The 12,643-nt window shown below is 39.6% G+C and overlaps 1 protein-coding gene across 3 annotated transcripts in view; it reads left to right on the top strand.

Moving 5' to 3' along the window:
* The window catches only part of cacng8b (calcium channel, voltage-dependent, gamma subunit 8b), a 42,602-nt gene extending 35,618 nt beyond the window's left edge, over positions 1-6,984 (top strand). For all 3 annotated transcript variants that reach the window (XM_047361866.1, XM_047361865.1, XM_047361867.1), the window contains 2 exons: positions 2,608-2,748; positions 4,542-6,984. In XM_047361866.1, the coding sequence (XP_047217822.1) occupies positions 2,608-2,748; positions 4,542-5,335 (935 nt within the window). In that variant the 3' untranslated portion in view covers positions 5,336-6,984. The remainder of the gene's footprint in view (positions 1-2,607; positions 2,749-4,541) is intronic.
* Positions 6,985-12,643: the final 5,659 nt, after the last annotated feature.

Here is a 12,643-nt window from a genome sequence, read left to right on the forward strand (position 1 = left end):
CCCCAGACCATCACTGACTGTGGGTACTTGACACTGGACTTCTGGCATTTTGGCATTTCCTTCTCCCCAGTCTTCCTCCAGACTCTGGCACCTTGATTTCCGAATGACATGCAGAATTTGCTTTCATCCGAAAAAAGTACTTTGGACCATTGAGGAACAGTCCAGTGCTGCTTCTTTGTAGCCCAGGTCAGGCGCTTCTGCCGCTGTTTCTGGTTCAAAAGTGGCTTGACCTGGGGAATGCGGCACCTGTAGTCCATTTCCTGCACACGCCTGTGCACGGTGGCTCTGGATGTTTCTACTCCAGACTCAGTCCACTGCTTCCGCAGGTCCCCCAAGGTCTGGAATCGGCCCTTCTCCACAATCTTCCTCAGGGTCCGGTCACCTCTTCTCGTTGTGCAGCGTTTTCTGCCACACTTTTTCCTTCCCACAGACTTCCCACTGAGGTGTCTTGATACAGCACTCTGGGAACAGCCTATTTGTTCAGAAATGTCTTTCTGTGTCTTACCCTCTTGTTTGAGGGTGTCAATAGTGGCCTTCTGGACAGCAGTCAGGTCGGCAGTCTTACCCATGATTGGGGTTTTGAGTGATGAACCAGGCTGGGAGTTTTAAAGGCCCCAGGAATCTTTTGCAGGTGTTTAGAGTTAACTCGTTGATTCAGATGATTAGGTTCATAGCTCGTTTAGAGACCCTTTTAATGATATGCTAATTTTGTGAGATAGGAATTTTGGGTTTTCATGAGCTGTATGCCAAAATCATCCGTATTAAGACAATAAAAGACCTGAAATATTTCAGTTAGTGTGCAATGAATCTAAAATATATGAATGTTAAATTTTCATCATGACATTATGGAAAATAATGAACTTTATCACAATATGCTAATATTTTGAGAAGGACCTGTATTAGGCTTCCTTACATTTCCTCTGCTTTTGTCATGATGTAGGGTTGTTTGGTTTTTGGTTTCGGGGTTTTTCCTTATGTTTTTCACTGTTCAAGTTTTGAATCATGTTTCTGTTTATTTTCCTGGTCATGTTTTTGTTTTGTCGTCTTATTCATGTTTTGTCAAGTTTGGTTTTTGGATCTGGTTATGCTTTTGCTTCATGTTTTTCTAGTTTGTGTTCAAGAGTCTCTGTTTTGCTCCAGTTATGTTTTGTTCTGTTAATTAAGTTTATTCAGTTCACCTGCTTCAAGTTAATCTGTCTCCTTACTCCACCTGGTTTTCACGCCATATATTCACACCTGTTCTGTTAGTCTTCACGGAAACATCTTTCACTCTCATGCTCATGTCAAGTTTGATGCTCAAGTCTTATTTTTTGATCATGCCATGCCTGTCTTGCCGGCCCGTTTGTTTTGTTCCTGCCTCCTGTAGTGAGTGAGTTTTCGTTATTGAATCTTTTTCACTTACCATCACGTTGCCTGCTCGTCTGCATTCTGGGTCCAATTCCAAGTAAACCATGACAGCTTTTGCTTTTTGTCAGAATGAAATGTTTTATCAAACAACTCTGATTTCTGATTAAAATAACCTGGCCTAATACATTACCAAAATTATGTTTTCAAATTATGATATAAAGGGAAAAGGCTGTCAAAACAAACCAGGGCCTATGTGAAAAAGTAAGAGTTGGCATTTGAGCATTAAAAGGGCTAGTTAAGGTGATACCACACTCCCTTATTCAGATTTTATGTCAGACTTTGACTAGACCTATAAAAAAACAAATTTTGGTTGGGTTGTTTTTGGTTTGGTTTTTGAGTCATTCAGATTTGGACTTGCTGTTGTACTTCAAATCATTGTCCTGCAGGATAATGCAAATGAGCTTTAGCTTCAGGTCACAAACAGATGGCAGAATTATCTCCTTTAGGATTTTCTGTTAGAAAACAGAATTCATGGGTCCATCAATCACAGCAAGTCATTCAAGTGCTGAAGCAGCAACGCAGCCCCAGGCCATCACTGTACCGTCACAATTTTTATATGATGTCCTTTTCAAGAAATGCTTTTAATTTTATAACAGATATAACAGGAAGCACGCATTTCAAAAGGTTTCACTTTTGTCTCATCAGCCCACAGAATATTTTCTCCAAAAGTCTTGGGGATCATTAGAATGGGAGATGGAACTTTGAATCCTTTTTGGTCCATTTTACCACAGTTGCTTTCTTATTGTTGATTTGTTGTCTGATTTTGTTTTTTTGTTTCATTATCTAAAACATTTAAATGTGACAAAAATCCAGTTTAATCTGAACAGAACCGGAAGAGAAGAGTAACTGGTTCTAAGTAACAACCAATGAAAAGGGATGCCCGTCATAAACATAACAGTGTTGCAAGTATGCTCAGGGAGCCCAATAATTATTATTTTGAACAACATTTGCAAAATTGGTCTGAATAACCAGCTGACACATTGTTCTTTCCAAAAATAAAGCATTACCTTGTTTCTTTAACCGTGACACATTTTAATGAGTGTACTGTAAATGTTTTCTTTTGTTTCATATTGAGAATAAAAAGCACATAAAAAATTCTTACAACCCTCTCTGGATTAACAGATTTGTATATGTATATGCATTGTATATTTTATCTTCATCCTGCTTCTTTCTTACTGTTATTTCTCTTTTCTTTTTTAGGGGTGGTCAGGGCTTCTAACATCTTCCCAATCCTTAGTGCCATCCTGCTGCTGATGGGTGGGGTTTGCATTGCTGCTAGTCGTTTCTATAAAAGCAAAAGGAACATCATCCTTGGGGCAGGAATTCTCTTTGTAGCTGCAGGTAATGGAAGAATATTTCATTAATACCTTGTGGTGTGTGTGTGTATATATATATATATATAGTACAGACCAAAAGTTTGAATACACCTTCTCATTCAAAGAGTTTTCTCTATTTTCATGACTATGAATATTGTAGCTTCACACTGAAGGCATCAAAACTATGAATTAACACATGTGGAATTATATACTGAACAAAAAAGTGTGAAACAACTAAAAATATGTCTTATATTCTAGGTTCTTCAAAGTAGCCACCTTTTGCTTTGATTACTGCTCCACACACTCTTGGCATTCTGTTGATGAGCTTCAAGAGCTAGTCACCTGAAATGGTTTTCACTTCACAGGTGTGCCCTGTCAGGTTTAATAAGTGGGATTTCAAGCCTTATAAATGGGGTTGGGACCATCAGTTGTGTTGTGCAGGAGGTGGATACAGTACACAGCTGATTGTCCTACTGAATAGACTGTTAGAATTTGTATTATGGCAAGAAAAAAGCAGCTAACTAAAGAAAAACGAGTGGCCATCATTACTTTAAGAAATGAAGGTCAGTCAGTCCGAACAACTGGGAAAACTTTGAAAGTGTCCCCAGGTGCAGTTGCACAAACCATCAAGCGCTACAAAGAAACTAGCTCACATGAGGACCGCCCCAGGAAAGGAAGACCAAGAGTCACCTCTGCTGCGGACGATAAGTTCATCCAAGTCACCAGCCTCAGAAATCGCAGGTTAACAGCAGCTCAGATTAGAGAACAGGTCAATGCCACACAGAGTTCTAGCAGCAGAAACATCTCTAGAACAACTGTTAAGAGGAGACTGTGTGAATCAGGCCTTCATGGTAAAATAGCTACTGGGAAACCACTGCTGAGGACAGGCAACAAGCAGAAGAGACTTGTTTGGGCTAAAGAACACAAGGAATGGACATTAGACCAGTAGAAATCTGTGCTTTGGTCTGATGAGTCCAAGTTTGAGATCTTTGGTTCCAATCACCGTGTCTTTGTGCGGCGCAGAAGAGGTGGACAGATGGACTCTACATGCCTGGTTCCCACTGTGAAGCATAGAGGAGGAGGTGTGATGGTGTGGGGGTGCTTTGCTGGTGACACTGTTGGGGATTTATTCAAAATTGAAGGCATACTGAACCAGCATGGCTACCACAGCATCTTGCAGCGGCATGCTATTCCATCCGGTTTGCGTTTAGTTGGACCATCATTTATTTTTCAACAGGACAATGACCCCAAACACACCTCCAGGTTGTGTAAGGGCTATTTGACCAAGAAGGAGAGTGATGGGGTGCTGCGTCAGATGACCTGGCCTCCACAGTCACCAGACCTGAACCCAATCAAGATGGTTTGGGGTGAGCTGGACCGCACAGTGAAGGCAAAAGGGCCAACAAGTGCTAAGCATCTCTGGGAAGTCCTTCAAGACTGTTGGAAAACCATTTCAGGTGACTACCTCTTGAAGCTCATCAACAGAATGCCAAGAGCGTGCGGAGCTGTAATCAAAGCAAAAGGTGGCTACTTTGAAAAACCTAGAATATAAGACATATTTTCAGTTCATTTTTGTTCAGTATATAATTCCACATGTGTTAATTCATAGTTTTAACGCCTTCAGTGTGAAGCTACAATATTCATAGTCATGAAAATAAAGACAACTCTTTGAATGAGAAGGTGTGTCCAAACCTTTGGTCTGTACTGTATATACATAGTACTTAGTACTTTTCATGCATTTCCCTTCTTAACATTTTATAGTAATTCTGTTGATTTTTTTTTAATAATTAGGGCATTGTCTGTTTTTGCCCTTAACAGGCCTGAGTAACATAATTGGTGTTATCGTCTACATTTCGGCTGCACTAGGAGACATCTCACCTAAGAAAGATGAAGATAAGAAATGGCAGTATTCCTATGGGTGGTCTTTTTACTTTGGAGGCCTGTCCTTCATCATGGCCGAGATGGTTGGGGTGCTGGCCGTCAACATCTACATCGAGAAAAACAAAGAGCTCCGCTGCCGCTCTCGCACTGACATCTTTAAAACCACGACGCATGCCATGCTTCGCCTGCCCAGCTACCGCTTCCGCCGTCGTTCCCGCTCCTCCTCACGCTCCACTGACCCGTCCCGCTCCCGAGACCCTTCACCCGTCGGGGTAGGCGGAGGGAAAAACTTTGGCCTACCCCCCTCTGCACTGCTCTCCCAGGGCCCCATTTCAGTTTCTACTCTGCCCAACCCGCATTCTCGTTCGCACACGGCACTGGCTGGAGGAGACATCTCCCTCTACACGCTGTCTCGCGACCCCAAACTGGCGGGTCTGCCACCCATGTATGGCACTGTGGACAGGGCCACACTCTACCAGCTCCACAACTGCTTCCCAAAGGACGGAGGTGGAGGAGGGGGAGTCATGATGAGCGGCACGCTGCCTTTACTCAAGTCACATAACCCTTCCAACACTTCCAACTCCAATGCACCGATGGCTAACTCTGTGGCTCCTCCACCATTCACATCATCCACAGTAGACAGGGAGCGAGGGATGGGGACTCTGGACAGGCTGAAGGGAGACAGGGAGAGCAACTCTAACACTCTTAATAGGAAGACAACACCTGTGTAGAGGGAGGTGAGAAAAAAGGCAGGATAATGAAAGAGGGAACATAAAAAAATAGGACAGCAGTTAACTCTCCTCCCTGTTCACTGTTCATTTAGTCAACTCAATTTCACTGAGAACAAAAAAAGAAGAGTAATAACAGAACGATAATAACAACAACAATGAACTTTCACAAAATAAACTATTTTGATATTTCAATGCGCTAGAAATGATTTATTTTATTAATGATCAAATGCAATTAACCTTGGGCTACTATGAAAACCTTTCACCTAATTTCTGTGCAATAGGACTGCTAATTTAACCAGAGCATCTTTAATGTAAATTGTTGTTGTGATTATTCTTGGCGTTATTACAGGTTAGCTGTATTTGCAAGCACTAGTTTGGAATGAATTGTTAATTTTAAAGGTGTTGTTTTTTTCCACTTTAGGTTTTTTAGATCTCTATGACTTTTACTGTGAATTCTTCCATGCAGAGCCACTGAGAACCGACAGTGAGCTGTGTGTAGCGGTGTGTTAAAGAATAAGTGTGCAAAAAATATTGGTGAATGAGAGCCTGTTTTATTTTTTTTAACTCCCATAATCTAGAGTTTTCCTTTTTAAAAATAAGTCAGATGTGTATACTGTAAATTGTCTTCCAAACACTGATGCTAAAAGAAATGCAACAACAACATGAGCGACTGAAGCAGCCGGCAAACTTCATTGTTAGTGCGGGCTCTGGTTTTCTATGGGCCTCTGTTTGTCTTATTCCCATTCTAATCAGTGTTAGCAGATAGTACTTGTAGCTTTATTGTGTTGAAGATGTTTGTTCTTGGGCATTAACAGAAACCCTTCATTGGAGTGGAAAAAAAAAAAAGCAAAATAACATGTTTGTACAGAATTAGGTAAAAATCGCTTCCTGAAAAAAAAACAAAAAAAAACAACAAAGAATCCATTCATTTTTTTGTATTAAAAAAAGTCCCAAAGCGACACATGCAAATAATCATTTTCAGTTGCAAAACAAAAAAAAAAACACTTATATGTGAGTTGAAAAGGGTTTAAACACAGAATATCAAGGAAACATTTTTAAAAAACTACATGTACATTGTACATGTACATTGTAATTTATGCATATTTGATCCATGTTGGCTGAGCACCAGCCAGGCCCTCTAACCTGTCCATATTTGATCCATTTTTTTTTCTTCTACCTAATCACATCTCCAATAACAGTTTCTTCACAGAGACAACCCCCCAAACCTCCCCAAAGAATATTTTCACTGTGCTTCCCGTGTAACTGCCACTTCCTGAGTGTGAACTGTGGATGAGAATGTAAACACGTGAACTCCTCCACCCTCCTGCCGCTCTGCTAAACTGTCGGAGTAACCACAGATCCAGGTGGAAACCTGAGATACATCTGCTACATGATGAAATATAGAAACTAAACAATAACCAGATGCTTCCAGATTCTATATGTTTTATTTTTTTGATTTCATTTCAGAAAAATAAGAAAAATCTGTCAAAACTGCGCACAGATAGCATTTATGTGGGCAATATGAACAGTATGTAGTTGAGAATAGAATATATTTAGAAAAAAGATTATGGTTTATCTAAATGTGTGATAAACTCAAACACTGTATTGCACGAAGTTTATAAAAAAACAATAACAGACATGTTCACAGACTTTTGTCTTTTGTTCATTTTTATTGAAAATACACTGTTTTCCTTTGTGAGACAGTGACTGAACATGCATGCGTTTACATCTATGCAAAGATGTAAGTTTTGCACAGCCAATTTTTAAAAATCACAGCCTATTTTCATATGCATGGCTTGCAAAACTGTATTATAGACAGAATATTTACCTGACATAAAAAATGTGTTTTACCTAAAAATTTGTTTTTTCACCCTTTACAATGAAATTGAGAGCAAGAGAAAGACTGCTGCAGCTCCTGGCCTGTCTGCGTCATGTGTACTGAGATATGCGCAGAGAGCAGCTGAAACTCACTAGTCATTAAATTTTAAGACATTCAAAACAATTATGTTGCAGAGGAAAACATTTTTTCTCATAGGTTTTGTTTGCAAACAGCTGAAACCGCATTCAAATATGCTACCAGTGGAATTATCAACAACCTACATTAAAACAAAGACAAAACATGCCAACATTAGCCTACCACTTCATCAAACTGCTTTAAGTAAATCATGCAGGGGGGATATTGAAATCTGAAGCTGTGTGTGTCAAGTCAGATACATTCTAAGAAAAAAATATAAAGCAATGCCTATTTCAGGTGATGCATTATATATTCTATTAATGTGTTTAACAGGCAGGAACTTGGAACAAAATATCAGTTGCTGCTAAATATGGACAAGAGGTACTGCAGCATTGTAAACCTCATTGCAAAGCAATTTTCAACCTGCACAATCATAATATTAATCTAGACTAATAATATTGACAAAACTTATAGTGTGTTATTTTACTACATGGTAAGTATCAGATTGGGATTCCTTATCAATAGATGTCCATAAATGACTCAGATTCCTATAAGGGACAACGGCTGTTTTAGAAACAAAGGCACCATATCATTTCATAATAAAGAGGTTTTGTTGGTGTAAAGTACTGGAATTAGTTATCATCACATATATGTGTGTTTTTGCTCTTAGCATGAACTACTTGGAGATCAAAACCTCAACCGTTGATGCTGACTAACATAAATGTTATTGTTAGTGTTTTTCCAGGTGGCATTTATTCTAAATTAGGTCTTTCATATTTAAGTAAGACAATGTTTATAAACATAATGAGAATATTACACCCCCTTAATTTTATTTTAAAGGAGTCTTGAGTGCTCAGCTGGAAGGCCTGTGGAACAGACTTGAAGATATATAAAATTTAGTCTATCATATATCAGGCAAAACAATGATCTGATCTGAGATCAACAGCCTCCAAGTTCCAAATGCTTACAAAACATATGTAAGAAATGGTAGTGCAGTAAAGCCTTCTTTAAAATATGGTGCTTACAAAAATCTATACATTTTGTAGCAAACAAAGTACTCCATTTTTCACATTATGTGTTGTCTTTCAATTAAACAAAATGTTTAAATGATTTGCATCTGTGTAAATATATAGTATTCAAACTTTCCGAGTACATGACAAATAGCCCATTGCAACTTATGATCCTGTATTTTGTATACTCTAACAATAAATCCTGTGCTCATTCGTTCTTTTCTGACAACAGTCATTCCTTCAAATTCAGAAAATATTGACTAGAAAGTTTAATGCTTGCACCTGCAAAATTAATTTGAGATAGGTTTGGTGCTTGTCATTGTCTAACGAAGGAAGGTACTTTTGAATTTTAATTGTACTGTTTTAACATTTCAAGAAATATATATCTTTAAAAAATGCAGTTGCTATTGTTTAATGTTTAGCATATATTTCAATTTTGGTTAATTTTTTCCTGATGAGGTCTTATACATGGCTTCAGATATTATTATAGAGTGCATAGAATATCTTAAACAGTGTTTTGGATGTTAAACCTTTCGATGTTCATAGATTTTGTACTCGCTTAAACAGGTTGAGTTCTGTTCTTATATGAAATGAATCACTAGTACTTGCGGCTAGAAAATGAGTGGGAGGTTTACCAGCCAGAACCAGATGAAGTTGGATTTATTTAATTACTGAAAACAAAGTTGCTGCTCTGTCAAAAAATCCAGGGAATAAAATCACAGATCAGTTGGAGGTAAAGTAAATTTGACCAGAGAACAAAGGAATCAATGAGGGATTTTTCTTTTTAAACAACAATGACTGACATTGCTGGGGTGGAAAGTTGTCATTTCTGAGTTCCCAGTTAGAAAACTGAACTTAAATTCCCTGTGAAGTTGAAATTCCACCTTGGGGGTGCAGTGTATGGTGTAGGGGTAGAGCATGCACACCATATACAGTATAAATGGTATAGTCATACTATGAGTCCTCGATGCAGCTATCTGGGGTTTGATTCCCAACCCCCTTCTCTTTTCTGCATATTTTTATGTCTGTGTACTGTGAAATAAAATCCACGAAATTCTGCGAACCCTTTCCTATGCCGCTGACATACAGATGACCACGCTGATGGGGCAATTAGTGAACAGCAGTCAGTTCACATCATATCTTGGTCTTGCTCAGCCCCGATGGGACTTACTGACCAGCAGGTACCAAAAAAGCCAGTACCGAGACAGAAAAGCCAATAATGGAAACGGTCACAAAACGGGCCGAGTGGAGTGGAGCCGGCTAACATACAGCCCATGAAAAAGGCCCATAACAAGTTTTATGCCAGGACTTCTCAGGTCTTCACACCAACTCGGACCAGCATTCCTGTCCCTAATCAAGAAAAGTATTCCCACTGTATAATGCTACCTTCCTCATGTGTCACCATGGGGATGGTGTGTTCAGTATGATATTTCGTGTTAATTTTCTCCACACATTACCAATTTTCATGTCTGCAAAGAAGCTCAATTTTGATATGCTCTGACCTGTCTGTTGTGTTCCTTGGTCTTCTTTACGCTATTTGATTACTAAAGGTCTTGAACAAACCTCTGAGGCTTTCACAGAAGAGATGTATTTATACTGAGATTTCATTACACCTGCAGGAACTCTATTTACTAACTGGGTTCATTTCAAAGGTGGGATAAATGCTACTTTTTGATTTTTATCTCACAAAGTTTTTGAAAAATATGTATTCATTTTCTTACACTTCTCAATAATGCACTATTATGTGTTGGTGTTTCACATATTATCCCAATAAAATACACTAAGTTTGGTGGTAGGAATGTGACAAAATGTGAAAAAGTTTATGAGTGTGAATACTTTGGAAGACACTGTATGTGAGCATATAAATTTACTTGTATTTTACAACTGGGCTTTTGCAGAGTTTTTACTCTCGTCATGTACTCCAGCTCAAGGTTTAATCTTCTGTGTTATGTGACTTTGAACTTTCCAGTCAAACCGGCAGCTCTTTAAATGTGCAAATACATGAATAGTGCCAGATGGTCGGTGGTTAGCAAAGAGGCATAGAAAGAAAATCTACTGAAAGTCATCCCAGTGTTCTCTTGTGTGACACCTACTTTGCCACTGCACTTTTGTTTCAGACAGACCCATCTGGTATTTTATGCATACTTTTGCATGAACAATTAGAAACTGCTCTCAAGTTCTAATCTGGTCACTTCTGCTGATGTATTTTGACCTGAGAGGAACAATGACTGGCAAGGGACAGAGAGATGGCTCCTCTTACAGTAACTGGATGATAACACATTAAGGGAGGGAATACAGGTCCTTCTCAAAATATTAGCATATTGTGATAAAGTTCATTATTTTCCATAATGTCATGATGAAAATTTAACATTCATATATTTTAGATTCATTGCACACTAACTGAAATATTTCAGGTCTTTTATTGTCTTAATACGGATGATTTTGGCATACAGCTCATGAAAACCCAAAATTCCTATCTCACAAAATTAGCATATCATTAAAAGGGTCTCTAAACGAGCTATGAACCTAATCATCTGAATTAACGAGTTAACTCTAAACACCTGCAAAAGATTCCTGAGGCCTTTAAAACTCCCAGCCTGGTTCATCACTCAAAACCTCAATCATGGGTAAGACTGCCGACCTGACTGCTGTCCAGAAGGCCACTATTGACACCCTCAAGCAAGAGGGTAAGACACAGAAAGACATTTCTGAACGAATAGGCTGTTCTCAGAGTGCTGTATCAAGGCACCTCAGTGGGAAGTCTGTGGGAAGGAAAAAGTGTGGCAGAAAACGCTGCACAACGAGAAGAGGTGACCGGACCCTGAGGAAGATTGTGGAGAAGGGCCGATTCCAGACCTTGGGGGACCTGCGGAAGCAGTGGACTGAGTCTGGAGTAGAAACATCCAGAGCCACCGTGCACAGGCGTGTGCAGGAAATGGGCTACAGGTGCCCCATTCCCCAGGTCAAGCCACTTTTGAACCAGAAACAGCGGCAGAAGCGCCTGACCTGGGCTACAGAGAAGCAGCACTGGACTGTTGTCCGGGTCCAAAGTACTTTTTTCGGATGAAAGCAAATTCTGCATGTCATTCGGAAATCAAGGTGCCAGAGTCTGGAGGAAGACTGGGGAGAAGGAAATGCCAAAATGCCAGAAGTCCAGTGTCAAGTACCCACAGTCAGTGATGGTCTGGGGTGCCGTGTCAGCTGCTGGTGTTGGTCCACTGTGTTTTATCAAGGGCAGGGTCAATGCAGCTAGCTATCAGGAGATTTTGGAGCACTTCATGCTTCCATCTGCTGAAAAGCTTTATGGAGATGAAGATTTCATTTTTCAGCACGACCTGGCACCTGCTCACAGTGCCAAAACCACTGGTAAATGGTTTACTGACCATGGTATGTATCACTGTGCTCAATTGGCCTGCCAACTCTCCTGACCTGAACCCCATAGAGAATCTGTGGGATATTGTGAAGAGAACGTTGAGAGACTCAAGACCCAACACTCTGGATGAGCTAAAGGCCGCTATCGAAGCATCCTGGGCCTCCATAAGACCTCAGCAGTGCCATAGGCTGATTGCCTCCATGCCACGCCGCATTGAAGCAGTCATTTCTGCAAAAGGATTCCCGACCAAGTATTGAGTGCATAACTGTACATGATTATTTGAAGGTTGAAGTTTTTTGTATTAAAAACACTTTTCTTTTATTGGTCGGATGAAATATGCTAATTTTGTGAGATAGGAATTTTGGGTTTTCATGAGCTGTATGCCAAAATCATACGTATTAAGACAATAAAAGACCTGAAATATTTCAGTTAGTGTGCAATGAATCTAAAATATATGAATGTTAAATTTTCATCATGACATTATGGAAATAATGAACTTTATCACAATATGCTAATATTTTGAGAAGGACCTGTACAGGGTGTCACATATTTGACAAGCAGCCTGAAATTCCAAGCAGTTCTTCTGGATTTTGAGGATTAGTTATCCTGAGTGACTTTGCCTGCTATTATCATACCCTCTGCAGTCTGACTGCAATGAGAAGTTTAAGGAGTGGGGACTGATTTGTTTTAAACATCTAATAAGCAGACACTACTTCTCTCATTTTGGAAATAATCAACAATAGTTTCTTGCTCTTTTATTTCCACCTTTAATCCATTGGTTCTGCATCAAAAATTCAAATGTGTTGCTCTGTGCAAACAAGCAGCCAAAGCACCGCACCACATTTCACAGAGTCAGAGTAGGGCTATTAATGGCTATGTATACAAGGTGGATAGTGTGTCATGTAGATTTAGTTTCTGCCTGCTTGGAGTTAAAAGCATGTGAGTATGGCTCAGGTGAGATTGTCTGGATG

Source organism: Girardinichthys multiradiatus, chromosome 3 (assembly GCF_021462225.1).
Source record: "Girardinichthys multiradiatus isolate DD_20200921_A chromosome 3, DD_fGirMul_XY1, whole genome shotgun sequence".
Classification (NCBI taxonomy): domain Eukaryota; kingdom Metazoa; phylum Chordata; class Actinopteri; order Cyprinodontiformes; family Goodeidae; genus Girardinichthys; species Girardinichthys multiradiatus.